This window comes from Lepidochelys olivacea (assembly GCF_965140295.1).
Source record: "Lepidochelys olivacea isolate rLepOli2 genome assembly, chromosome: 13".
NCBI lineage: Eukaryota > Metazoa > Chordata > Testudines > Cheloniidae > Lepidochelys > Lepidochelys olivacea.
Genome location: NC_140423.1, coordinates 8511285 through 8538888, shown reverse-complemented (window position 1 = coordinate 8538888; position 27604 = coordinate 8511285). Strand labels below are relative to the sequence as shown.

The window sequence follows — 27604 nt, the reverse complement described above, 5'->3', positions numbered from 1 at the left end:
TGCTCCTGCCAAATTCTGTCTCTGGCTGACTCCTCCATGCAGGTTTTATATCCTAGACAGCATGGCAGGTGAAAGGAGACAGGGTGATGCATGGGTTCTAGTTTTCATGATTTGTTTTCATCCCCAGTGAGCTCCTGTTCTGGTGGCCCTAACTGGTGAAGGGCACTTGATCAGTTAAGTGTGCTTTTCTAGTCACTGAAAAAGACAGATGCTTTAATCTTGAAAGCATTTGGCTCGTGTGAGAGGTTCTGTTAATACTGATCCCCTAAATATCGGTTAGTGAGTTGAAGGAAGTAAAAGTCTTGATAAGTGAAGCATTTCTGCTGGCAAACTTCCTGTCGAACAGGCTGTCATACAAATTCAGGAGTTCCATTTTGGGTGTTTTTATCTGACTTATGTTTGTAGAGTGTGGATCAATGGATCATGTAGTTGAACAAAATTATTATAATTGCATTTAAATTTCAGCTCTGAAGTAGGGAAGACGGTAGACTTAATCAGATTAGACGCTATTGAGCAATTCACAGTATTACAAATTAATGTCACATGTTTGGTAGGATGAAAAAATTGGTTGAAGGGGCGCTATACTAAAGTCACACTTGGCTCTATGTGCTCTTGGAAACTAGGTCATATAACCAAGGTTCTGGACTCAGTGATATTTCATAGTAAACTGCATTGTGTATGTCTCCATTTTTAAGGTAAGTGTATGTACTGCTAGGATATTACTAACAGGTGTGCAGTGTAAGCAGGTACTGTATGTAGAGTCATAAAGTTCTTGAGAAAGTTACTGACTTGTACTTGTTGTATACAGGCTTCGATTCTGACAATTCTTCAGGAGACTTTTCAGAAACCAATCATAAAGTTGCAGAAATGCTTGATCTGGATCCACCCCAAAGCAATAGGACTGGAAGACATAATGGAGAGAGGCAGCTCCAAGAGAATGGAATTAAGAAACACAGGTAGGCATGTCCGCGTGCATGCTAACCAGTAAAGGAAACCTATCCAGTAGATGCAGTCACAATTTCAGGGTAACTGTACCTGTATTTTCCCCTTATGTGGTTGCTTTAGGGCACCCACTTAAAGGTTCCTGGCTCCCAGCTGTCACCTCGCTTGTGCGGAGACCTGCATCTCACTCCCTTCTCACTGGGGATTTTAAGGCTGTCCAGCTCCCTGCCTTACACTGTGATATCCCCAGTAAGCCAGACTGCCTAAACAGGCCTATGCCTGCGTGTTTCTTTCTCTGTGAAGGCTATGACCAGTGTTTTGCCTGCACTTACAAGTTACCACTCAGCTCCTTCTAAGCAAGCACTTCTATTTTTAAGCATTACAGAGAAAACCTAAAAAAACAAAAATTCCTACAAGCATGCTAAAAAACTTACCAGAGGTCACCCCCAAGTCCAACATAGGGCCTGATAGGTTAGTTCTTCAAAACCCACAGCTGGGTTTTCCCATTGTTACAAGTTCATATCCGTCTTAGATCCAGAACAAGAACTCAGATTGGATAGGTCAGCTGCTGCTTTATACAGCTCCAGTCTTTGATCTTGGCCTTCTGTAATAGGTAATCAGCAGACAATGGCTCTTTCCTTAGTATATAGTTTCAAAAAGCTGGCTTTTTGCATCACCAGAGTTAGGGACTTTGCATTAACTTCTCCCTAGGGATTCCCCAAGAAATCCATTTAACCCTTATTGTTCCAAAAGTCCATACTTGTCTGGCACATCTTCAGTATAGACTTTTCAACTCCCAGGTCTCACATCTGTCACATCTCCCACCTAGAGAAGTTACATACAATCCAAGCCCACAGTAATATATGAATTTAATACAGTAAGGTTTTTCAAGGATATTGTAGGACTTTGCCATACAGTATCTCTGACAGATGCTAATCACAGTGTCTGCTGTTGTTGAGAACTCTCCCAGAGAAACTGTCACCTGCACCCCTGCCAACTCTTGGCATCTTTGGTTTTCTCCCCTTGCGTGCATCTGACCTCCAGCCCTTTGCAACACACTTCAGTGGAAGAGGACACCTCTGGCCATGCCTGTTGCTCAAGACTGAGTGGAATGTTAGGCACTAAGGGCTTGTCTATACTACCCGCGGGATTGGTGGGCAGCGATTGATCCAGCGGGGGTCGATGTATCGGGTCTAGTGTAGGCAGGGTAAATCGACGCCCGAGCACTCTCCCTTCGACTCCTGTACTCCACCGGAGTGAGAGGTGCAGGTGGAGTCGATGAGAGAGCATCAGCAGTCGACTCAACGCAATGAAGATGCCGTGGTGAGTAGATCTAAGTATGCCGACTTCAGCTACGTTATTCAAGTAGCTAAAGTTGTGTAACTTAGATCGATTTCTCAGTGTAGACCAGGCCTTAGTTATCAGAACCTCTGTGTAGAAGTGCTGATAGGTATCTTTGGGGTGGTCTGTGTGAAATTATCCATAAGTCAGTCTTTAAATTTAATAAAACAAAATAAACTGTCTGTATAACATACCTCATCTGAATACCTTGCAAAGCCCAATAAGGTAGGGGTACCCCTTAGCTGAGTTACAGAGAAAAGAAAGTCTTGCAATTCTTGAAACCAGTCCCATCTCTGACCATTTCCTGGTCCCCCCCTTCCTTTTTTGTCCAGAGAGAGATCTCCCTTTTCTCTCATGGCTCTGGAAACAAGTTTGCTCTCCTGTGTTCAAATTGATTATCCTGGACCACTTCCCATTCCTATTTGCCCCAAGTAGCCTTCTGAAAATAAATAGACACAATAGGTATTGGCAAACATTTGCATTCCCCATCCTGCAGGAGGTGGTTAAGGAAGGAGAAGGAAGTCCTTTGATCATGTTAAATAGCTGCCTTTCGAAAGCTTAACTTCTTGGCTCAAGTGCAGCATTTCACAGAGCACCTTGCCTGAATGTAACCAGCTGGTACAATAGCCTTTCCATTAGGCAGACTGGATCCTCAGTGTGCGTCCCTCTTACTCATCATCCCTTAAAAGAGAATAAAAATTGGCAGACTCCAGAGCTTTTTCAGAGTACACTTCAGCCCATATAATACTGGCTTTGATTGTCCCCTTCCCAAGGTCCATGTTTGAGCCATGTATGCTTCTTTCTGGAAGTCAGGTCAGATATGCCTGCAGCATCATTCCATCCTCACCCCACCCCCCTCCCCCCGGTCGCTCCCCACTTCAGGATCCGTTCTGGGCAAGGGGGTGGCAGCTGTGTGGGCTAGGGAGGATGTATGTTACCTTTTAGCTGGCCCAGTCAGGAATACCTAGAAAATATGCTACAGTCCTAGATCGTAGTGCTTTCGCAGATTCTCTCCTGATGTGGAGGTTGCTGTGATCTTGAGGTGTCTCTGATAGTGGAGTTGTGTTGCCAGGGTTTGGGGAGGTGAGTCCGGAACTTAACCATTGCGGAGTTGTGGGGCATCCTGTTGATCTCTGGGGATTATATGGGGGGGCTGCAGGACAATATGAAGGATCTGGGGATCTTCATGGAGACTCTCTGAGATATCCTGCAGGTCTTTTCTATGGAAGGGGGTGGGGATGACCTGGCCAGTGAAAGATGGAATCTAATTTATTATTTTAATCAGGGCATAGCTTCCTGGTATTTGTATCATGTTCATTGACCTGGTAACTGAACGCATTATCATTGGGTCTCATCCCTTCCCTTTCTCTTCTGCCTGGATCATCCTGATTTAAGGGGAGGAACTTTAAGGGAACACAGTCTGTCCTTTGTGTTTGAAAGGAGGATTCTGTTTGCATGTGTATACATGCTACAAATTCAATATACTAGCTAAGGAGGTTATTTAGTCCACTGAATAGTTCAATGTGCTGCAAGGCAGGATACCTGATTTCTACTCCCAGCTCAGTCACTTTGTGACCTTTGGTAAGTCACTACACCTTGCTGCCTCCCTTGCATCTTCTGCAAGATGAGGCTTACCTTCCTTTGTAAGATGCTTTGAGATCTGTAGATGAAAAATTTGCTATATACAGGGTCTTTGTTAATTATTCTAATGGCCTTTTCCCCCTACAGAACATCGTTACCTGCACCAATGTTTTCTAGGAGTGATTTCAGTGTGTGGAGTATATTAAAAAAATGCATTGGACTGGTAAGTCACTCTCTGCAGTCAGAGGAGACCCAGCTTTGATTCCCCAGCGTTCTTAGCAAAATGTTTATCTTAAAGGGAGGAAGATTAAGTTTGGAAGTACAAAAATGCAAAACCAAAGGCACCCAGACAATGGAGTATTCTGCTGGTGCTGAAGAACTTGAAAGTGATGGTAGACAAAAGTGAAATTGACTAGTTTTATTGCTCAAGCTGAGAAATGCCAAAAGTAAGCGGCATAAATTACAAATTTATAATTCTCTGTAAAGTAAGATGGTGTTAACAACTTATTTCAGAACTCTTTTTAACTTCTAACTTTTAATCTTAGGGTCCTTTAGTAAACTGAGGATTGATGAACACAGTTTCTGAATAATATAGTATTTGACATTTTGTCAGAGCTATTCATACTGGCTTGAATAGATTGATTAAAGAATTATTTTCATTATTTGACCCAGTAGTTGCGTATGTCGAACTGATAATTTCTTACCATTTTACAAGTAATGCCCTAAAAGACTTCTTCAAACTTACATTCTTCAAACGTGGGTTGAAGAATATAAAATTACGTAGTTGTGAAAATATAATTTGGGGCTTTATTTTGGCTTTCACATAGCTTAAAGGGATGTGATACACCAGGAAATTTCACTTTCAGCTGAATGATGGAATAAGGGAATTTGTAATCTATCCTATGCCCTGTTTCTCTATTGAGAGAGTTCATGGTGTAAACTCAGGCTAGTGGGCATGATCTGAATTAGGTCACTTGATTATTCATGACACCAAGAATTAAAGAACTCTCATTAGCAGTAGATACCAACGTGAAGGACACTTGGTCTCCAATCTTAATGGTCAGTCACTAACATTTTCTTTAATCCTTTCAAAAATTTGCAGTCACCTATTGCAGTGCTTGCATCTTAATGGGAGGAGAGAATCCCTGTCTTATCGATATACCTTTTTTTCAAAAATGGCCTGTGTTTGTTTGGCTAGAAAGAAGCTTTGGACAGCAAAAGAGTCTGAGGCTTGATACATCAGCTTGTTTGAAGCTCAAGCAATGGTTCTCTTCATATCAGCAGTAGAGCAGGGTGAAACTTATTTGGCGAATACTAAATGATCTGAAAAATGCATTTTTCAGGGTATCAAAACTATTTGCGAATTCAGCTCAAATTTAGTGAATCGTTTCGGCCAAAAAAAAAAAAACCACCCTGAAAATTTTGCAAAAATGTTAGAATAGTCTGTTTCAACATTTTGACTGAACATTTTCTAAACCATTTTTTTTCATTTTAGTTTCATTGAGGAAAAAACAGGAAAAAAAATTTTTTTTGGTTTGAAATGAGCGGAACCAAAAAAATTTGGCCACTGAAGAGAAAAATCAATGGTTTGCTCAGCTCTAACTAGGTGGTAGAATAAGAAACACTGTTTAGCTTTGTTTGTAGGGCATGGATACAAATAGGGTCACTTAAAATCTGTGAAAACATCTTAAATCCTGTTCCCGTCACAAACTTGAAGGTGTTTCAAAGTACAGTAAAGAATGTGTTGGTGGTTACAGCAATAATACTGTTTAGATGATCAGTGATGATTTTTCAAGGGATCCAGTTCATTATGCTGTGAATGACTGGCTAATGCGTCATCTGTTGGAAGGAAAGTTTAATCTATTCTGCACCATCACAAGCCACTGAGTTGCAGTTACCATCTTTTCTTGGCTGCAGTGCTAGATAAGATTCCATTTGGAGCCCTTTATCAACACTCCTTTTTAGGCCTTTGCTCTGCTTCTAATCCCTTCCAGCCATGGTAGTTAGTGACCAGAACCAGGGGTCTGAGCTGGCCCTATTGTGTGTCAGTGAAGACTACTATTGCCAACCCACCCGAGAGATCATCTTGGAAACTTCTTCTGGCCTGTTGGTAACCTAGAAGTGTGTCAAAGGGAATGACTTCTCCTTTTATCATCTAGGAGCTGTCTAAAATTACAATGCCTATTGTCTTCAATGAGCCACTGAGCTTCCTCCAGCGGATAACCGAATACATGGAACACATATACCTCATTCATAAAGCTAGCAGTCATGCGAACCCCCTGGAAAGAATGCAGGCAAGTGATGCTTTCCATCTCCGCTTTGGCTTTAGAAAGGATTCCTCGTGTCCTCAAACTCTCTCTTTAAGATGACATCCCATCTGATGAGAGATGGGTATGGCACTCTGTGGACTGGTTATAGGAAACACAAGAATTGCCATACAGGATCAGACTTGTGGTCCATCTAGTCCAGTCTCTTGTCTCTGACAGTGGCCAGTACCACATGCGATGAAGGAGGATGAAAACATCCCAGCAGTAGGTATATACATCACCTTGAGATGGTTGAAGGGGTCACTGCAGTGGGAGGAAGAGGAGGAGAGTACAGTCAGGAGCTGAACAATTCCAGGCCCATCATCTTTTTAATCACTGTTTTTAAAATTGCACAAACCCATTATTTTTAGTGAAGATCAGATTATGGCTTTGAACTGCCTCAAACAAATCCATTTGCTAACTGGCATTTTGAGAGTTTTTAAGAATGGTCTGGTAGAGCCAGACTTTATTTCCAATTCTTCCCTCCCACCCCAAACCCTACGTACCTTGGAGAGAGCAGAGTAAGTATCTGGTTAGTCACATGCTCAAAGACTTGTTGATGGTGGGCCTAAACTAGTGTACATCCGGGTTTAAGTGTTCCTCTGGAACTCTATTTCTACTTAAAAGAAATATAGAGAACAAGAAGCACATGGTAAACTGTGTATGACAAATACATGCAGTTTAGGCTCAATCTGTGTGATGCTACAGTTGTCCTTTATTCCTGGCAGCAGGATGTATGAAATATAACAAAATAAAAACTCTGCTGCTTTGCAAGGGACACTGGTGAAAGTGACCTCTCCGTAGTGACACTGGAAATGATACCTGACTGCTGTTATGTTAAACTAGATTCCACTGCACAGTCACTGGGCAAAAGAAGGGGAAGATGGGCAGAAAAGAACACGCAGGTCTAAGAAAGACCGGGACTGAAGAGGAACAGAGAGTAGTCAGTGTGATCTGGCAAAGTTTGCCAGAGAAAATGATTGCTTTTTGGAAGTGAAATATTCTTCATCTCACACACATATATGTATTACTTATCATGGATCATTATTCCTAGTTTGGGTTTGTCAGGATCTGTGAATGTCTTAACCTTAAACACACAGCAACTTCTCTGGCTGATTAAAAAATGTCACACTCTCCAGAGTGTTGGTGTGTTTGGGTGCATGTGGAGAAAGGGGGGAATCTCAGGGGTACAAGAAGTTGGTAGAGTTCCTGCACATAGAGGGTTTTTAAAAATTGCTATAGCACATGCAAATGTATTGTAAGATACTGCTGTTTCAGTGGAGCTCTCTCTGAAGACTGCATCCTGCTGTGTTTGTTTACAGGCTGTAGCTGCTTTTGCAGTTTCTGCAGTAGCTTCTCAGTGGGAGAGAACTGGCAAACCATTTAACCCTCTACTAGGAGAAACCTATGAATTAATCAGGTGACACTGAATTCTTTTAAATGTCGTTGAAGAGGAGGGTGGTTGATGGTCAGTGAATTAAACTGACTTCATGGCAAACTGGAAAATAGTTTATTCCCCAAGATAAAATCGGTTCACTCTGATCAGTTATATATCTAAACGCTATAGCCACAATTAGCTGAAAACCCCAGTGATCAATATGAAATCTGAGAAGATACTGATTTTAGAAGAACTTTATTTCTACCTGTTGACTCATATTTTCTGCATTGTACAAGGGCAGCGAAGTGTATATTATATTCTTCCGAAGAGCCACTTCTGACTAGAGACTCGTAATTACTGTAGCGAGTACCTTATTGATGACCTAGTGTCAGAGTAGATTGAGACCCTTTCATCTGGTCACTTGTCCTGTAAATCATATTTGAACCCAGTTTCCCAGAGGTGGACTACTATTGCCCAGCAAGCTTTGGAATTGCCAGGAGTTGCCCAGTTGAAATTACTTCATATGCATTCCCGGATTGATAGTGTTCAGTTTGTGATGCAGTTTTTATGGTGGGGGATGTGTATAAGCATTTATTGATCGCCATACATTAACTATGGAGACCATGGGATCTGAGTTCAGGTTTGGTCTAAAAATCCTCAGACATGTTTTAAAAAATGTGTGATCTGACTTTTATTGCAATTTTAATAAAAGTCCCTTTTTGATAAAGGTTGACTACCTGACTCTTTTTTTTCCCCCCCCTCTAGGGAGGATTTAGGCTTTAGGTTTATATCTGAACAGGTCAGTCACCACCCACCTGTTAGTGCATTTTATTCTGAAGGCCTCAATAAGGACTTTGTTTTTCATGGATCAATCTACCCCAAATTAAAGTTCTGGGGGAAGAGTATAGAAGCAGAGCCCCGTGGAACAATTACTTTGGAGCTTCTAAAGTAAGTATAACCAAAAAACTTTTTTCTCTATTGGACATATATCCCTTAACTATATTAAAAAAAAATGGTAAAGGACCATATATATATATATATATATATATATATATATATATATATATATATATCTGGGCCATGACTACCTTGAAGAATCATTCAACTAATAATGAAACTTTTCTTGGAGTGGGTGGAAGGAAGAGATACTCGGGATTTAAGCATGGACTATTGCTCATCGGTTAATTCCAGGGTTTTGTTGGAAGGATGCCATGGTCTTGCAGCTGTAACAATTTGGCCTGATTTTTACTGCAAAGGCAACTGGCATTTCTTGAAACCAAATGCTATTTAAAATTACTTGTTCTTTACATTTTGTTAGGTGCCTTTAATAAATAAATTTTAAAAAAAAGAGAACTAAAAATACTTTGGCTGAGATAATCGGTGCCACATTAATTTCATTGGGAATTTTGCCTCTAAATCCCACAGATAGTTTTGATAATGTTAACCATGTGTATGTGTAAACTATATATAACTTCTTCAGGACAGGTACTGTATGCCATGGTAAACCCCAGGAATTCAGATAAATTTCTACCTACAGTTAGACATGACTCACCTACTTGTGTACAGAGGCCTCTTCGTTGAAACCAAATCTCTATTTCCAGGTTATTCGCAGGCTCATGTCTGACTGAGAGCATATTTTACAAAGAAAGTGATTTCATAAATTGTTTTGTAGCATGGCCGAGCTATAATCAAATTAAAAAGCCTCCCTAGACTTTTCTGTAAGGAATTAATGAGTGCACTCAGGATGATAATGAAGTAAGTCATTCTGGAATTGAGCACTTTGAGGTGGTTTCATAAGAGCTCTTAAACAGATGTAGATTTAGAGAAGTGGTTCTGAAATCTCCTGCTTTTGTGAAACCTTTAAATAGACATTTGGTTTCAATAAGGTGGTGACTTGTAACTTGGTGACTGGTAACCTTATAACGGGTTAACTTCTATTGGAGATACTTATACTAGTAACTTGATGCTCTTAGTTGAATTTCTGATATACACCATGATATCTGATCTTTCTGGGGAATATAAAACATGAGCTGCTTGGTATCTGAACTGTGTTGTGATGAAAACAGAGTAATTGGGCAGCTTGCCTCTATGCCCCAATTCCTTGGTATGTAGATAAATTATTTTAATACATTTTTAAATATAGACTACAAACATTCAACCAAAATAAAAGTTAGTAATGGAAAAATTGCCTTTAATGAAACACTTTTGACTGATCAAGCCACAAGAGATTATTCAGAAAAGAGCAAGTTGAGGTTTTGTGCTATTCACTTCAAGGTGTGTTAGGGTTCTGAACTGTTCAGTGCTGTAGTTTTCTTGTGAACACACTAGGCTCTCTATTGATCTAACTAGACCTGTAAGTATACTAGCAGTATTGGACAAGAATTGATTAGAAACAAATGTGTTTAATAAGCTAGGTTGTAAGTAAATACACGTGCTGCTTTTGTGTTTGTCATGACTGCACTTTCAAAACATCCGTAGTTAGATTACTAGCCACCTTTCACCAACCGAAATATTAAATTACATTTCAAGTGGTAAACTAGGACAGGTGGGTGCTGCTTCAACTTGTTATATTTGTGGGCCTTACAAATGTTGCCATCCCCAAAACCGCAGGATGAATAGAAATATTAAAGTGCTCTAATTTCTTACGCCACATGAGCCTTGTATGAAAATGCAACTATTGTTCTAAAGTTCAGTGTGAGACAGTTTGTCACTAAAGGATTCAAACTTTAAGGCTGTGTCTATGCAGTACTGGAAAATGACAGACCAGTCAGATACATTAAGCAAAGTTTTGTTCAGTCACTTCTTGATATAAGGTGAAGGTTAGAAAGTGGCTGGTGCTTTAATTGTTTGTTCTTCCTGCCATTATATCAAAATATTTATTTTTTCTTGTGTTCTCTGTGTAATCAGAATTGAGAGAGAAAAGTTTGATTTACAGTATTACTAAAATGTCTTAGTTGCTTAGTGTGCTAAATCCAGACAGTATTTGCTTCATCAGCGTTGAAAGAGGGATAAAAGATGACTTCATGGCAGAAATATGACTTGGCCAAACCAGTGAAATTAGGAATCCTGTTTGTTGACAGATTAACAGTTTGACCATTTTTAGAAACATTTTTTTGAGGACTCCACTCAACAAACAGGTTTCAGAGTAACAGCCGTGTTAGTCTGTATTCGCAAAAAGAAAAGGAGGACTTGTGGCACCTTAGAGACTAACCAATTTATTTGAGCATAAGCTTTCGTGAGCTACAGCTCACTTCATCGGATGCATACTGTCGACAAACACTGTCTCTGTAAAGTTGGTGCTACAGAGCATGTTAGTGCTAGGATTTTTTTCTTCAGAGTAACTTGTAGTAAAAAAAAAATAGGCATGAAGTGGAAAGATGGAATTAAGGATTAAATTAGATTGTGAACATACTTTTAAAAGACTGAAAAGAGCGTCATGGATTCAGTGACAAAAATCTTTTTTTCAGATAAAGAGCTGGCATTCTATTCAAGTATAAACCTTACACAAGAAGGTTATTTTTCTGGTGTCAGTAATTGCTTGTAGAATCAGGGAGGTACGAACTCTAGTGACTAATGACAAAACTCCTGCTGACTTCTGTGAAAGCAGTGCCGGTCTCAAGGGTCCCTACATGTTGTGAAGACTTTTATTTTTTTATTTATTTATTTTTTAGGGGGAAGATTACAATTTTTTTTTTCAGTTCATTCCCCCAGAACTCACTTAAGATTAAGGGCCTGATTTGCCCCCCAGTACTCTGCACCACAGATCCCATTGACTTCCACATCTCTGAAACAAGGTCCAAAAGCATTTACTATCAGATGCTTGTGTGAAAACCTATCTGAGTGGGTTGGTCTGCCTAGTTCCTAGTGGAGAGGCATCCATGTCTCTATCAAAACTGGTCGTGACCAGCATCCTTGATGGCAGCCTCAGCAGAGATGTTCATATGAAATAGTCATGAAGAGTGAACTACTTTCTTTTCTTTCAAAGTGGTCTCTTTGGGTCATGGCTGTGGCCTGTGGTGGGACTACTTGGGGAAGGTTACAGTGCAGTTTCCTGTGGCTGAACAGAAGACTTCATTCTCTAGGGCTGTCAGTCAAAATCCTCTTGTGAGCATCAGATTCTCTCACAACTTTAAAAGGACAGATTAAAATAGTTAAAATGTCTTGATTGCTACTGATGTCCTGCTCCAGAGCTCAAGTTATCAAAGGGCACACATTTGTAGATGATTCCATAAGCAATTTCCTTTTTCTTTTTTTTTAAATCACTATTAATGTCTAGTGAGATTCAGATAGAACACACTGCCTTGATTATAAAGAAAATCCATAAGTGGTTTTTTGTTTGTTTGTTTTTGTTTTAAGTAAAGTAGATACTGTTCAGGGGGGTACTACGTGTTCCACCCCACTACAAGATTCAGGGCAATTAGAGTTTAATGCTGTTTCACCTTCTGTCTTTAGTTCAAGAAGTGGATTTAGTTTCCTGGCATCTGACTTCACTTTTCTGGCTTCTTTCACAGACACAATGAAGCTTACACGTGGACAAACCCAACCTGTTGTGTACATAACATAATTATAGGTAAACTGTGGATAGAACAGTATGGAACAATAGAAATTGTAAATCACAGGTAATATTGCTAATTATGGAGCTACGAGCATTGGCCGTTATAGAGACTGATAAATGGTAATCACAGATCCAAAAGCTTTCCCCTTTGTAATGGATCTTGTAGGTCCAAAATGTTATTTCCTGTTGATCTGCTGAAAACTCTGTTTAAATTATTTCTTCTTCTGAACTGGTTAAATAGTTTTTTGTGTTTGAAACAAATATCAAAACAGTGTTAACAGTACATATGATTATGTAGAAGACTGGATGGGATACAGAATCTTTCAACTCCAGGTCACCCGTTCAAACCTCGCCCAGTCGATAGTGAATTGCCATTTAATGGCTCTGCAGTGAATTATATGTAATGTGCAACACAGCATAAATCACCATCACACTAGTCAATAATGGGCACGCTTATTTCAGTTTTCTGAATTTAGTCCAGGAATCCTGGCTTGACGTCTGGCTGTAACGTAGCTTGGCAGTAGCACTTGAGTGCACGTTTACAGTGTGAACTACCTTTAGCAGCTTTGTCAACTTCATGTGATTAGCTCACCATAAAGGTATTGATAGTGATATAATAAGAAATACCCTGGGTAGGGGACAGTCCTATATTCCTTTTCCTTTTAACTCCCAATGACTCCAGTGAGTTTTATATGCACACTTTATGCAGAAATCACCCATTCAAGTCTTCATTTGGTTTTAACAAGCTCTTGGTGTTACCGTTTATGCCTGTCTTAGAATAAAAAAGAGCAACAAGGACTTCCAATAATCCAGTGGCTTTTACTACCCGATTTCTAATATTAAACACAGGTCTAAGTGATTTCATTAAATAGTGTTAGTTTCGTTTTAGCAAAGTAAATACATTAGTGAACACTGCACTTCAGACATTTAGGTGCTGGCTTTCTAAATGGTACGCTTGTTCCCTTTGCAGTACTGGAGATAAATGTATCCTTAATTTTAAACCATGTGGACTGTTTGGGAAAGAGCTTCACAGAGTAGAGGGTCACGTTCAGGACAAAAAGTAAGTGGAAAGTCTGTCTGTCTGTCTTATACTATATGGGCACCTAGTACTTTCTGTATAGTGCTAGCTTGTTGGACTGACACATACTCAACGTGACTGCTAAATTTTTACATTCCTACAGAGTCCTCCCATTCTCATTCATTTCTATTTTCTGGGTCAGTATTACACTTACAGGTTTTAGAGTGAGCATTTTATTCGCTATTAGCAAAGCTTTAGTGCCATTTGCACCTTGGACTTAAGTGCAGCAATCTGGATTTAAAGGAGAGGTATCTAGAGAAAACATAGAGAATAATACAATTGCTAACTGTGTCCTTTCCTTGGACTTCTAGTCTTCATTTTAAAATATTTACCAAAAAATGCTAACAGGTGTATTCCCCAAATGCAACCTGTTATATAGCTCTTGGTCTTTATACACTACAATATCAGCTTCATTGCTTCTATAATCAATTTAACAAGCACACAGCTGATGGCTAAATAGTGAGGGAGCATTTAAAGCACGGGACTGAATACCATAAATGTTGGGATAGACTGAAATATTCATCTTTGCATTTATAAATGGTTCTGATAAAATGGCTTCCCAGAAGTTTGTAGTAATCAGGGAAAAAAAGAAACCGGAAAACCTGAATATAATCTGGATTACCAGTATATCGTGCTGATTTTAATTTAGGCTAGGAAGTTATAGAAATTGGGCAGCAAAAATAAGTCTCCTTTCCTCTATAAATAGCAAGAAGAAGCTCTCTGTGATCTATGGCAAATGGACAGAATGCTTGTGGTGTATCAATCCTGCCACATATGATACTTCTAAAAAGAATGAAAAGAGAGGTGGTGACCAGAAGAAAATGAAACCGGTAAGGTTTTAGTATAATTGTTCAGGAGAGAGCTGGTGTTGCTGTTTCTCTCCCATTTGAAGGAAGCATCTTCAGAAATGGAAAAATTACTTGTTAGAGGAACATCTGTTGATGTGGTTGTGGTGAACTGATAGCTATAATAGTGGATATTTTTCATAGCTAGGGCCCTGATACCAGGAACTGAGGAGTGCTCTGAACTCCCATTGACTTCAGTGAAAGTTGAGGGCATTCAGCATTTCACAGGGATTGGTCATGGAGGTTAGGGTTGATATTTGGTGACTACTGTTACAGAGATTGGGTTACATCTTGCTGTCTGTTAGTAAGGAAAATGGCAGTATTGCCAACCTCAGGCATTTAAAAATGTACATGAAAAATCATGTGACTGTCTTAAAAATATGAGATTTTAAAAGTTTGGCTTTTTATTTCCCTTCAGTGTTTTGAGCCTTTAGGGTTCATGTTGCAGAGAAGAGCTTAAAAATGAGGGCTATAAGCTTTTTAAAAAATCAAATTAATCTTCCCTTTCTGACGAAGTTGCATTTAGAAGGGGAGTTGCCTAACAGGAAGCCAATGGAAAGCATTCACAAGGATTTATTTTTTTGAGAGGAAGCTTGAAAAGTAAGCTTGAGCTTGATTTGAATTCAGAATACAGTACTACTCATCTATTCCACAAACAAAGCATACCAAGCCAAACAGGACATTATTGGATTAAATACATGTACATCATCTACCTTATCCCAATATCTTGTTTCTTTTTTTAATTGTGTGACATTTTCAGCTAGGTTGTCAATGTATTGGACTTCCCTATTGATGGTCATTATTATTTTTCAGGTAGTCTCTCAGGGATGAAATCCTTTTGACCTCTCTGCAATTTAACTGTGGAAGGCCCAATTCACAGTGATTCACCTATAGAGGGGATTGGTGGCAAGAAGTGAGAGTTCAGAGTTGCAGGGTTGAAGGTGGGCCAGGGGAGGAATGGCAGGGAGGGTGACCAAATGATCAATGGCTTGTGCAAATCTACTGGATACAGACCGTATCTGGGGCGAGGTCACACTGAGTGAGCTACATCTATGGCTAAAAGATGGTGGTGGCAGAGACTGTGGTTAAATTGCACACATCCTGTTTTCAGGTTTGGGAGGAAGAATATTTCCTCACCTCAGATTGCAAAGCCCATTTATTCAGACTTCACCCTGGGAGTGTGAATTTCACTCATATTGTGTGAAAGATGCAATGCTGTAATGTTACATTTTTTGTAGCCAGATTCTTCTTGGCGGTAAATTTTTGGTTGACTGTCGCTGGTGGCTTGTGAGGCTTACGTACAGTTTTTAAAATGGGTGAAAATTTATAATACCATTCCTGAATGTCTTTGTCCTCTGTATGTCTTGAGAGTAAAGCATTAAGCAGTAGTACCAAAGTTCACTGTAGTGATTCTGAAATACCTCTTGCATTTCCTCTGTTTACAATTTCCAAGTGTTGGACACTGAAATAATGGCACTACCTCTGACAGCACAAACCTATCCCCTCTCTCATGTTATAAGGCAGTAGAGCATTTGAATTCCAGTTTGGCCAGCAGATGAGGTCTGTCTGTCTGGTGGTTTCCCGGAACCTGCAATCATACCATTTCCAATTTTAAATGGAAAAAATAAAATATCTGGACAAAGGAAGGAGGAAACAACCTGTCTTTCTGTATTTTACTCTCGCTTTTAAAAAAAAAAGAAAAGTATTTTATGGTAATGAAACAAAATTCCATGCAATGTCACCTTCTCCAAAGGAAAGGATCCTTTAAGGATCGTCACTGTTGGGAGCCACCAAGCTACCAGATTTGGTAGGGCTTATGCACAAGCAGCACATACAGTACACCCTGTTTTTTAACGATTGAAAAACTGATGCTCCGGCTTCACTTTAGACTAAGAAAATTTTTCTTTTCTGCTGTATTTTACACTTCGTGAAGACTGGTTCTTTTTTCAGTCTGTCTAATCTCGTCCTGAGGGGAACTGTTACATTTTGTTCCTAGAATATCTGAAATTAGGTTCCTTAATTCTGCTGGAATAAGGTACTGGTATTAATTTTTTTTACCACCTCTTTGTAGATCATAAGAGATGAAGGGACCCCTTCAATCAGTTTCATACTGGTAGTGCAGTGGCTGTGTAGGCATATGCGACAGCTATATGCACCTCAGCAGTACCTATTTTACTAGTGTGGAGAGTGGGAATGTTGGTCAGAATCCTGGAAAAGTTCTCAACCTTTTTGTAAAAGCATCATGAAATCTTTAATGACCTCTAGGCAGCCAGCAAAGATGGCAGAAAGAACCAGTATTGCACTGTACTGGGGCATGAGTCCTGGTGTAAAATGATGGCTTATTTTGGATTGATTTAGGTAAAGAAGCAATCAGAGGATCTAAAATGTTTGACTCTTGAAATTATTTGCTTGGTGTGCTTCACTGAAGCCTAAGGAACATGAGCATATCAGCTTGCTAACCAGCCCTCAGAATCTGGTATGTGACTACACAAGATTCAGGAGTACAGATGTCTTATGACTTATTGCTTACCTAGTGCTGCCAATGTATGTAGCACTTTACATAACAGTGTAAGGCTATATCTACATGGCGCGCTTCTTTTGGTGGCATGTACAGTATGTACTCAGGTAGCCCCCCTGCGTGGATTTAATGTAGATGGTGAGGCCCGGCTTAGGTAAATAGAGTACAAACATGCCTGAGGGTTTGGGTATGTACCCAGGTACATGCCCTGCATGGTTCTCTCTTCGCCCAGGCCGTGTCATCCTGTCTACACTGCTGTTTTTAGTCACATAGCGGAGAAGGGGTCCTGAGTGCATGCAGCAACAGGCTCCACTGTTTCCTCAGCCGCTGCCTCTTCATCTGGGACCTCCTCCTCGTGGCTAGGGCCACTTTCCACTGACTCCAGACATGAAGAAGTATCCAGTGGGCTCTTTGCAATGGAGGTGGGGTCACCACTTAGGATTGCATCCAACTCACTGTAAAAACAGCAGCTTTGGGGTGCAGCACCAGACTGACAGTTTGCCTTCCTTGCCTTGTGGTATGCGTTCCTCAGCTCCTTCACCTTCGCTCTGCACTGCAGGGTGTCCCTGTTGTGCCCCTTCTCCTGCAAGCTGCGTGCAGTCTGCTCCTAGGTATGGAAATTCCTATGGTTGGAACGCAGCTGGCATGGCACGGCCTCCTTTCCCCAAACACTGATCAGGTCCAGTAGCTCGGCATTGCTCCAAGCAGGGGATTGTTTGCTATGTGGAGCAGCCATGGTCACCTGGGCAGATGAGCACTCGCAACAGGAAAGGGAATTTCAAACTTCCTGGGGCTCACAGGTGGTGGGGTGGATGTCAGTTTACCTGGCGTCAGAGCAGCGGAGATGCTGGCCAGAGTGGTCACTTTTGGAATTGTGGGATATCCTCTGGAGGCCAAAAGGCGTTTAAACGGGTAGAATGTGTCTTCACTTTCACAACAGCACAAAAAGAACAGCAGAAAGAGCCTCTTGTGAAGGTGGTTTTCTTTTTGCAGTGAAACTTCTGAATTTAACCACAAAAGATCATTAACAAGTGTAGACGCTCCCACAGGTTTAGCGGAAAAAAGGGACATTTTGCGCTTTAAATAGCAAGTGTAGACATATTCCTGCTGCCTCCCAGCGGCTGGAGCCTTTCCCTGCTGCAGGAAAAGGCTCTTGTGTGAGGAAGGGCTCTGCCAATTCCCTGCTGCTGGAGCCTTTCCACACTGTAGGGAAGAACTGTGGCAGCTGCTGCCTTCCTGCTGCCAGAGTTTTCCTCACTGTGGTGAAAGGTTCTGGTAGGTGGTAGCTGCTGAAGCTTTTCTCTGCTGCCTCTAGGGTGACCAGATAGCAAGTGTGAAAAATCAGGACAGAGGGTGGGGGGTAATAGGCACCTATGTAAGAAAAAGTCCCAAATATCAGGACTGTCCCTATAAAATCAGGACATCTGGTCACCCTAGGTGCCTCTCCCTGCCCGCCCCTGCCCCCCCCCCCCACCGCTCTCGCCTGTGCTAGAGCCTTTCACTGACACATGTAGCTACACACCGTGGTGTGAAGGCAGTTTGTTTATCACTGTGGCCTGTAGCTACACATACCCTACATGCTGCTGCCGAAAGTGGTGTATAGTGTGGATATAGGTATCGACGCATTACCACAGCAGAAGAGCTACTGATCGAAGACAGGAAAAATAGGATATGAGTCAAGAAAAGGGAGGGTGAAGTAAACAAGAAAGAAAAGATTTCTGGAAGACATGAATGATGACAGAAGGTGCTTTTTCTAGATAGAAACTAGGAGTTGTTCCAAACGTAGTAGGTAGTGTGGAAGAAGGCATGAAGTATGGAGGATGAAGAAGAGCATAAATGAGGAGGAGGAAAGGAGAGCAGAGATACAGGTGGGGTGAAATAATGGAATGTCTTGAATTCGATAGGATTTTTAATGTCCTCTCCAGAGAACTCTAGGCAGAAGAGCTGTATGTCATTTCCCTCTATTCCACTATCAATTATTGTGTTTTCGTTTCAGAGCGAAGATGCTGGGAACGATGAGGCTGATGATATGCCAGAGATCCAAGAGACTGTGCAAGTCATACCAGGCAGTAAGCTGCTTTGGAGAATAAATTCTAGACCACCAAACTCATCACAGGTGACTAGTTCAATAAATTAGAACTCTCTGGTCATAGTGGCTTGGCCAAGAACATTATCATACTGGACAAGGGTAACTCATTTTAGATACATGGTAATCTTATAGGTAGGGCCCTACCCAATTCACGGTCCGTTTTTGATTAATTTCACAATCATAAGATTTTAAAAATCATAAGTTTTATGATTTCAGCTATTTAAATCTGAAATTTCAGGGAGTTGTGATTGTAGGAATCCTGACCCAAAAACGAGTTGTGGGGAGGAGGGTTGCAGGGTTAGCAGGGAGGGTTGCAGTACTGCTACCCTTACTACCCTCAATCAGCAGCAGCAGCCACTCTCCAGCCGCCCAGCTCTGAAGGCAGCGCAGAAGTAAGAGTGGCAATACCACGACCCCCCCCTAAAATAATTCTGTGACCCTCCCTGCAATTCCCTTTTGGGTCAAGACTCCCAATTTGAAAAACACTGGTCTCCCCCATGAAATCCCTGTAGTGTAGGGTAAAAGCATACAAAAGACCAGATTTCATGGCCCATGACATGTTCTTTATGGCCGAGAATTTGGTAGGGCCCTACTTATAGGTAGATTTGAAAAACGCCCAGAGTGTCATTCTTTGATATCAGGGGAAAATAGGCCAGTTTTTTTTAGAGAGCATGTCTGTTTTGTGTGTCCTTTTCAATAAATTATAAAAACGATAACCCCTTGAGACAGCTCAGAATCAGAGAACCTATGAGCAACAAGCTTTCTTGATCCTCTGTAGCAAGGACTCTTCAGTCACTGCAGTATCATGTTTTTATTTGCCAGAGTCCACAGCACAATTAAAAGTGGTATTTTCAAAAGTGCTCAGCATTAGCCAACCCTGCTCTTACTACAGTCAGTGAGAGCAGATTTGGTTCAATAAGTGCTTTTGAAAATCGCATTGTGACAGCCCAGGAAAGGGAATCAAATGTCACTGATTTTTAAAAAAAACCAAAACTTTACTATATACTATATCTTTATTCTGCCTTAAGATGTACAATTTCACCAGTTTTGCTGTGAGTCTCAATGAGCTGGAAACGGGCATGGAAGCAGTTTTAGCTCCCACTGATTGTCGTCTACGTCCAGATATCAGAGGCATGGAAAATGGAGAGCTGGGTACGTGTATTTGCTAGAGATTTGGTATTTGTTAATTCTGTCTCTTGACACCCATCCACTTCCCTGACCATAGGGAAGATGGAAGAGAACTGGTTTGGGGTGAGGTGGCTGTCCTCAGGTTTTTACCCACTTCTTAATTCTGGGCAATAACTGTATTTCCAGGGTAACTTTTTCTTTATCACCACAGTGTGATCGATCATGAATGTTACTCCCTCCAGAACAATGTACATGACTGTTCTTGCCAGCAGAGTCTGGCTGTGTAAGAGGCCAAGGTCGATTCTGAATACGGATATCCTATGTTACAGAACAATTGGAAGCACATATTGGGAAACGGGTCAGAAAGATTTTGTTGCTCTGGAGTTTGCTTGGAAAAATATGTAGGGTGGAATAACAAGAAAGCATCCTGTACTGCTTCCGACTGTATCCACTTTGAGTCCTTACCCCATCCAGTACAGTCCTTCTGACAAATGAAATACCAAGTTTAGGATTCCCAGTATGTTTGCTTGGATCATCCACTCCTCTGGTGTGCTGCTGCCTAGAAGGGGTGGCTGTTTTGGTTTAAAGAGAATGTGTACAACAAATGCTTTCCTGTGCTTAAAGTGAATTCAATTTTATTTCTCTCCAGCCTTTCCCATGTTTTGTTCTTTTTGTCTTTTATTTTGCAATGTAACCAATTCCTATTTAAATGTTTATTAGACCTGGCTAGTAAAGAAAAAGAGAGACTAGAAGAGAAACAAAGAGCCACTCGTAAGGAACGTGCAAAAGATGAAGTGGAATGGAGGACAAGGTAACTTTTAGAGGTGGGGAAGAAAGTTGGGCATGTAGTTAAGGTTAGCGAACAGTTTGTTTTTACTGTTTGATTCCTCTTTGCACTATGGAACAATTTTATAGTGTCACTTAAAGCCCTTGTGGGGAAGGAACATCTGAAAAATGCAACATGAAGCCAAAATTGTAGATTATTTCATCCCAAAGTACCCATACTGCTGTAAGTAAGTTGAGGCTGAAACTTGTAGTAGGAACACCAAGGGAGTGCCGAAGTATTTTGCCTCCAGGGGTTGGCCTTTTTACTACAGGACAAATAAAACCTTGGGAGTATCCCAAAGTAGTTGTTTTAAGAGAGGGAGATTCTTGTGGAAGGTGGCCTTCAGTGGATATTTCCCTGTGTAGTACTGCCAGCACCAAAAAAAGCAGCCATCTCAAGTATAGAAGGGGCCAACCAAATGGCGTCCAACACATCACCCAATGGTGCAGATTGTTACGGGGAAACAAATTGCTTTAAAGAACATGTAACCCAAATGGTTATCTCTTAAAATAACCAAATCCTAAGAAATACTAATACAATTCTTTTAAACTCCTGAAGCAGTGTTCATCCCTAGGTAACTTTAAAGTGTTTTATAAAGGTGGGGTAAGCAGGGCTCAGAGAGGTTAAGTAACTTGCTGAAGGTCACACAGTGAGTCTGTGGTGTCCTTGGGAACAGAATGGAGATCTCCTGGCTCCAACTCATGAATTCACACTGTTAATGTCCTTGTAATACATAAACACTTCAGTTACCTTTTTAAATATTAAACAAAAATCACTGGAAAATCTTTAATTGAAAAAGAATCACGATTTTATATGGTCACAGAAAAGAAGCTGATCGCGAAGGTTAAGAATACATCTATGTAAGGAAGAAAAGGAACATTTGGATTATGTTTATCACTATTTAGGCATGTATTAGTGTAGTAACAGGCATAAGCACTGAAAGATTTCAGTGGTATTTACTTTTCCTACTGTTAACCCGCAATCAAGTCTTAGTTGTGGAAAGGTATTACTTTTCAGATTGGAAAATGATTTACCTAACTATTGAAAGTGCAGCACCACCTTGTTCTTGTTCAGTAAAAGAACACTTGTCAAAAATTACAACAAAAAATAGAAGCATTTTGAAATACAGTGTATCTGTTATAACATTGGTCTGATTCACAATCTTGCCTTACAGGCACGTCAGAAAAAGAAACCGGGCTATTCTTGCACATGATGATTTTTTGTTTTGTTTTTGTAGTAAGCAGATAAAATTAAATTCTGAAGCAACAGGAGGAGATTCTCAAAGGCAGAAAGAGTAGTTAAGCACCCAACTCCCATTGAAACTCAGTGGGAAATGGGTGGCTAATTCCCATTCATACCTTAGAAAATCTCCTCTAGAGCAGTGGTTCTCAACCTCTATTCATTTGCAGACCCCTAAAAAAGTTCAAATGGCGGTGCGGACTCCTTCGGAAATCTTGGACTACAGGTTGAAAACCACCGTTCTTGGTAACGACAACCTTTGATGGACCGCTTCGACATAGTCTGCGGACCCCCCCGAGCTCCGCACACCACAGGTTGAGAACCACTGTTCTAGAGAACATACAATTGATTTCAACTATTGCTACCAGTTAATACACAGAACAGCTTAAACTTGAGCTTCTACTGATGTGCAGTACAAAATGCAGCTATACAGAACAGAACTGTTTTTCCTCTGTGTGGGGACACGTTTAAGAGGAAGAACATTTTATGACAAAAACTGACTTGCCAATTTAAAATATAAAGAACGTTGATGTGTAGATTTTGTTCCCTTTGATGAACTGGGACAGGAATGATAAAACCAGTACTGTAAGGTCAAGAAGAAAGAGGTATATAAACAAGGATGGAGTAAGGTCTTTGCTAAACGTAACTTAAGAACTCGATTTTTTTCCCCCTAGATATCTAACGGGAAAGAATAGGTTAGATTGAAAAATTCAGGTGCCTTTTTACACTTGTTTGTAAAAGAAGCAAAAAAATGTTTTCCCTTTAATATATGTTTCCTTACCCACTTCATTTGCTTTTCACAGATGGTTTCATCAAGGCAATAACCCATACACTGGAACGTCAGACTGGTTATATTCAGGCGGATACTTTGATAGAAATTTCTCAGACTGTCCAGATATATATTGAAATCTCTGAACTCATCACTCCATCTCATCTGGACATCTAGTTGTTAAATTTCAATCTATGCCAGTTATTCTGGTTTTGTTAATAGCAAAAAACAGCTTTTCTAAAGTAAATTTTAATGAAAATTGTATCATTCACCAATCAAGGATTTGTAATTAATTTTGATTGCCAAATATTTAAATGCTATTACATTCTTTCCATAAAGCTTTCATCTGAAATCATCATGTTTTCTCTAAGTTTTAAAAGGGACTTTGGTTGCCTATTTTTGTCCTTTTTTGGGTCTGTCAAAGGTATGCTGTAGCCAATAGGGTTTACAGCACCCTTTTAATTATATAACTGAGAAAAAAATAGCAGTGATATCCTTGTTACTTCACTTAGTACAGCATTAAAGAATTTAACTGTCCAGAACTTGGAACAATGGTAAATTAGTACGGTACAAACATGATCAAATCGGGCAGAGTCAGCATTCCCTGTGAAGAGATGTATGCAACGTTTTCAAATGGTAAGCAGAGCTGAAGAGATTGGCGCTCCTGGTCTATCTCAGTACAATTCGGTAATTTAAAAGATTGAAAAAAAACATTAGGCTTACTGCAGTTTGAAAAACTGGTATTCTGAATTCTCTGTCTTTGGGCACTGTGAGCATTACTTAAACTATATACCTATGATGACAATTACATAACACCGTGTGTGTTGGGGGATGAGAAGGGTGCATTAACAAACATCTGCTTTTCTAAAGTAAAACGTTACTCTTAAAATACAGAAAGCTTCAGAGAGATTTGTAGAAACATGGACATTGTGGTTACAGCGTAAGATAAAGATATAGGATATTGCTTGCTACCACTAGGAGGCTTGGGTCTCCAGCACTACTTTAAGCATCTTAGGCACTATTTAAGCTTCTAAACTGACTTTTCTTTGGAAGCACTCAATATATATCCACAGATGGTCTTATTTGTGTTTTTATTTTGTTTTTTGTGCATGTTCTGAAACATTACTGGTAACATCTGGTTGTATGTTGTAAAAAAACCAAACCCCCAATCCGTTTAAAGCTAAGTGGCATAACTAAAGTTATTTTAAAAATGGTATTAGGTATAATCTCTGTAACCACTTGCAGTCATAGAAAATGGATTTATTTTTGTTGTCAAAGCATATAATGTTGGAACGATTTGAACTGCGAATCCATTGACGGTATCTATAAATGTATGGAGTTAATTGTCAAAGTGGTACATTTCTGAGAATGGGAGGGGGCTTAAACAATTAGGTTTAGAAATTAAACCAATTTTAATAGTTGCTCATTCTTTTATGAAAGCCCTCAATTTAATAACCAATAGAAACTGGCTATGTTGCTGATAAATTTACAGTAATTCAGAGACTACTGATATTAAACACCAGCATTTCTTTGCGTATTCATGAAAGAATCAGTCTGATTTCCAAATCCATTTGAGGATGTGTAATTGTGACTTCATCCAAAGACTAGGTTTTGAAGTGCATTTACCAGCCAGAAGAAAAATGAAAAATAAACAAAATCCAAGAGAAACCTATTTCTTTCATGTGAAATTATGCACCCAAAGATGGGAGATATTTGATATTTGTTACATTTTGTTCATCTTTCCAGTGAAGAAGGTAAGCTGTGAAGGTTCAAGGCAGTTAAGGCACAACTCTGAAATAAATTCATGTCACTGTATCCTGTTGTCAGCAATCAACTTTGTTGACCTTCAAGTCTCTTGGACATCCAGGCTAGTTTTGATGATCTTGTTTATATTGGTGAGTTAGAGAAAAAATATTTACTCCTGATTTAAGTACATTGGCAATTCTGATTTTTATAAGGCATAACTAATGCATATGGCAACTTAAACTACTTTCGATCTGCTTTTTTGTAAAATTAAACCTAAAAGATTAATATTTCACATACTTTAAGCCCCTTCAATTTTCTTGCTCGTAGATGTTAACATAAGGAGCACTGTACAAAGGTATCAGTGAAAACAGTGAAGGGATTCAAGTTTTAAGCCATATTTGTAATGTTTCATGAATAAATCTTGTTTAAACTAAATACTTAAGTTTGTTCATTGTTACAGTGCTGCTTTAATACACATACATATAAATAGAAAGGCACTAGAATGAAAAAATGCTATAACTGATTTTTAAAAATCCTATTTATAAATAACGTGTACAGGTTGGGAAATCTTTTAATTCTGAATCACAGCCTAAGTTCAGTAGGTCTAAAAATATTTCCATTATGCAAAAATCAGTTTTTTATTTGAAAAAGGCTATGGAGGCACACTTAATTGCATTATAGAATAAAAGACTCCAGCAAATTGCATTATAGAATAAAAGACTCCAGCAAAATGTTATCCATTACTATTGCCTACATTGCATAGATCTGTTACTTTGGCATTTTCCCTACTTTTAAAGCAAAGTCCAAAAACTTCTTTTTTCCCCTTTTTTCTTTGTTCTTTGTTTGGCTTATTAAGGCTGTATCAAAAGTATTTACAAAATGCTTCCTCGCTACTCATGGCTAGCGTACATTTCACTAGCCATCTGATACCTAATGTTACAGTTTGATTATTTGTCTCAGCGAAAAACATTGTCTCTTTTTAAATGAAAAAACCGCGCCTATATAGTTTTACTTCTTAAGACACATTAACTAAACTTTGCACCTTTTAAAAAGAATGTCACTTTTATAACTTGATTAAACACTGACTGTATGTAAAATAATTGTGTGTTAGTATGTGTTCATACATTTACATAGAATTTTTTTTTTTTTTTAAAGAAACCACAATAGATGCTAAACACACTTCAGGCCTATACATGGTATAAAAGATGTTTGAAGTGTGACTTTCACAATCGAGCAACTATTTTTGTGGGGAGGAAAAGTTACACGTTATCTTGGCTTGTCATTTTCCTTTGTATCTACCTTGATACTTATTGGAGACATATGATTTGAATTAGAACTTTCATCCTTATAAACACAGCTTTTCTTCTGCTTGAGCATGCAGTAGACTCAATTCTTTGACATCAGGCTCTTGCTAGAAAAATACATAGATGGCAATAATGTAGTTATCACAAATATACTGAAAGCTACTGTAGGAAGAAATGATCTGAAAAAGAACAAATGAGTTATTTAAACACTTTTTTGAAACTCAAACAGGAACCCTTCCTCCCCCAACCCCCCCAAAAAGGATGTGGGTCTATCAGATATGTTTTGAATGTTATTCTCCACAGTGGAAGTCCCACCACTACATGTTTTAAAAAACCCAAACACTAAGTGGAGGGGACAGGATGGAACTCTCAGTAAAAGGTAAATTAATCTTTTGGTAAAATTTTAAATTCCAACAGAAGTGAAACTCTAAGTTTATAGCCACTGCATAGCATCTAACTTGGTCATTTTGACGATACACCATACTGTAGATTGTGACAACTGTTTGGGATATTGGACCCTTGTAATTCCTGGGGCCCAGATTATATAGGGAGGGGAATTATACTCCAAATTAAGTAGAAAAACCACAGAAATGATTAGCAATGGTTTCCCATTTGAACACAGTTTAAAATTCTCTATAAATTAAGAGGCGAAGGCTCTGAGGTATATTTTCTTCTGCCTCCACGCTTTGAAATCGAGGGGTGAGGGTGGTTTTCCTTTTTTCTTTTCATGGATTTTTCCTAAATTTAGAATGGTTATAAAAGACTTCAGATCACTGATTTTTACATACTAATAGTCTGTGTATTTGTAACCATCTGTACAGTACATATGCCTGATGTATTTCCTCATAAATGTAGTCTTCATCTCATGTTCACTGTACTCAATATATCTTAATGTTACAAATAAACATGTTTGTTTAGTATATGTGGACTAAACACTACATAATTTGATAATATACTGTAACTTTGCCTCTCTGAAAACACACCTGTAGTTTGGGTCAATTGTATAATAAAGCAATATTTAAATTTATGTAAATCTAAATGGTTCTATCGTAGAAAATTCATTTTTGGTATGTTTTGTAGCATGAAAAAATTAAAACTTGCTTATACTTTGACTATACTTTTACGAAGCTGCTTTTCTTTTGCGTTACTCAATTGCTGTATTCCTATTGATTAAATATCTACACACTGTGTTTGCCTTATCCATGTTGCATGAAAATATCAAATAAAAATAATTTAGTGAAATGGATTTATTTTTATAATATTTAATAACAGTCAATACCCATCTATAACAATCAATCCTATTTAGCTTTTCAGAGAAGTCTGTACAGATTTGTGGACATAAATGTTAAACTGTAAATTTGAATAAAGGTCATTTTGAAGAAGACATGCAATGTTTGGTATTAAATATTTTTTCAGTGTCTGAAATGTTTTTCTGTCAGCAAAAAAATCTTGATTTAGTGCAAGTAATTGACCTGCAGTGTGACACTGTCCCAAGAATTATTGCCTAGCAAATTGCTTGTTTCCTTCTATAGTTTTATATGCTGAGAATATGCCTGAAATCCGTGTAGTGGCAAGAGTGACTATGTCTTAGCCCAGGAGGTCTCACCAGAGAACTTCTCAGGGCAGGGAACTGCACTGTCCCACTGGAAGAGTTTCCAGCTGCATCATCTTTGATTTAAGTCTCCATTCTTCTCTTGATTACAGCTACTGTTTGTATCACATAGATATTTCACAAACCCATGCTGCCTTGTATTGTTCACTGAGTTCTCAGCTGAGTTAAATGGATGCTTTGATAGGAGACATGTTAGTGCTCTTAAGATGAATCAAGAACAGATCACTGCAGGAGTTCACTAGAAACCCCTGCCTCCCTCCCGCAATGATGACTGCCCATTTACAATTACTTTGAGGTTGATCAGCTAGTTTTTAAATCCACTTAAAATGTGCTACATAGCATAAAAA

General features: G+C 39.3%; 1 protein-coding gene across 8 annotated transcripts in view; it reads left to right on the top strand.

The window, feature by feature from the left end:
- OSBPL2 (oxysterol binding protein like 2) overlaps positions 1–24776 on the top strand; it is a 50142-nt gene extending 25366 nt beyond the window's left edge. For all 8 annotated transcript variants that reach the window (XM_084645463.1, XM_084645462.1, XM_084645466.1 and 5 more), the window contains 12 exons: positions 809–956; positions 4012–4087; positions 6024–6158; positions 7493–7590; positions 8314–8496; positions 12060–12167; positions 13074–13163; positions 13888–14011; positions 18541–18660; positions 19662–19785; positions 20482–20572; positions 22630–24776. In XM_084645463.1, coding sequence (XP_084501589.1) covers positions 809–956; positions 4012–4087; positions 6024–6158; positions 7493–7590; positions 8314–8496; positions 12060–12167; positions 13074–13163; positions 13888–14011; positions 18541–18660; positions 19662–19785; positions 20482–20572; positions 22630–22732 — 1400 coding nt within the window. In that variant the 3' untranslated portion in view covers positions 22733–24776. The remainder of the gene's footprint in view (positions 1–808; positions 957–4011; positions 4088–6023; positions 6159–7492; positions 7591–8313; positions 8497–12059; positions 12168–13073; positions 13164–13887; positions 14012–18540; positions 18661–19661; positions 19786–20481; positions 20573–22629) is intronic.
- The last annotated feature ends 2828 nt before the right edge of the window (positions 24777–27604 follow it).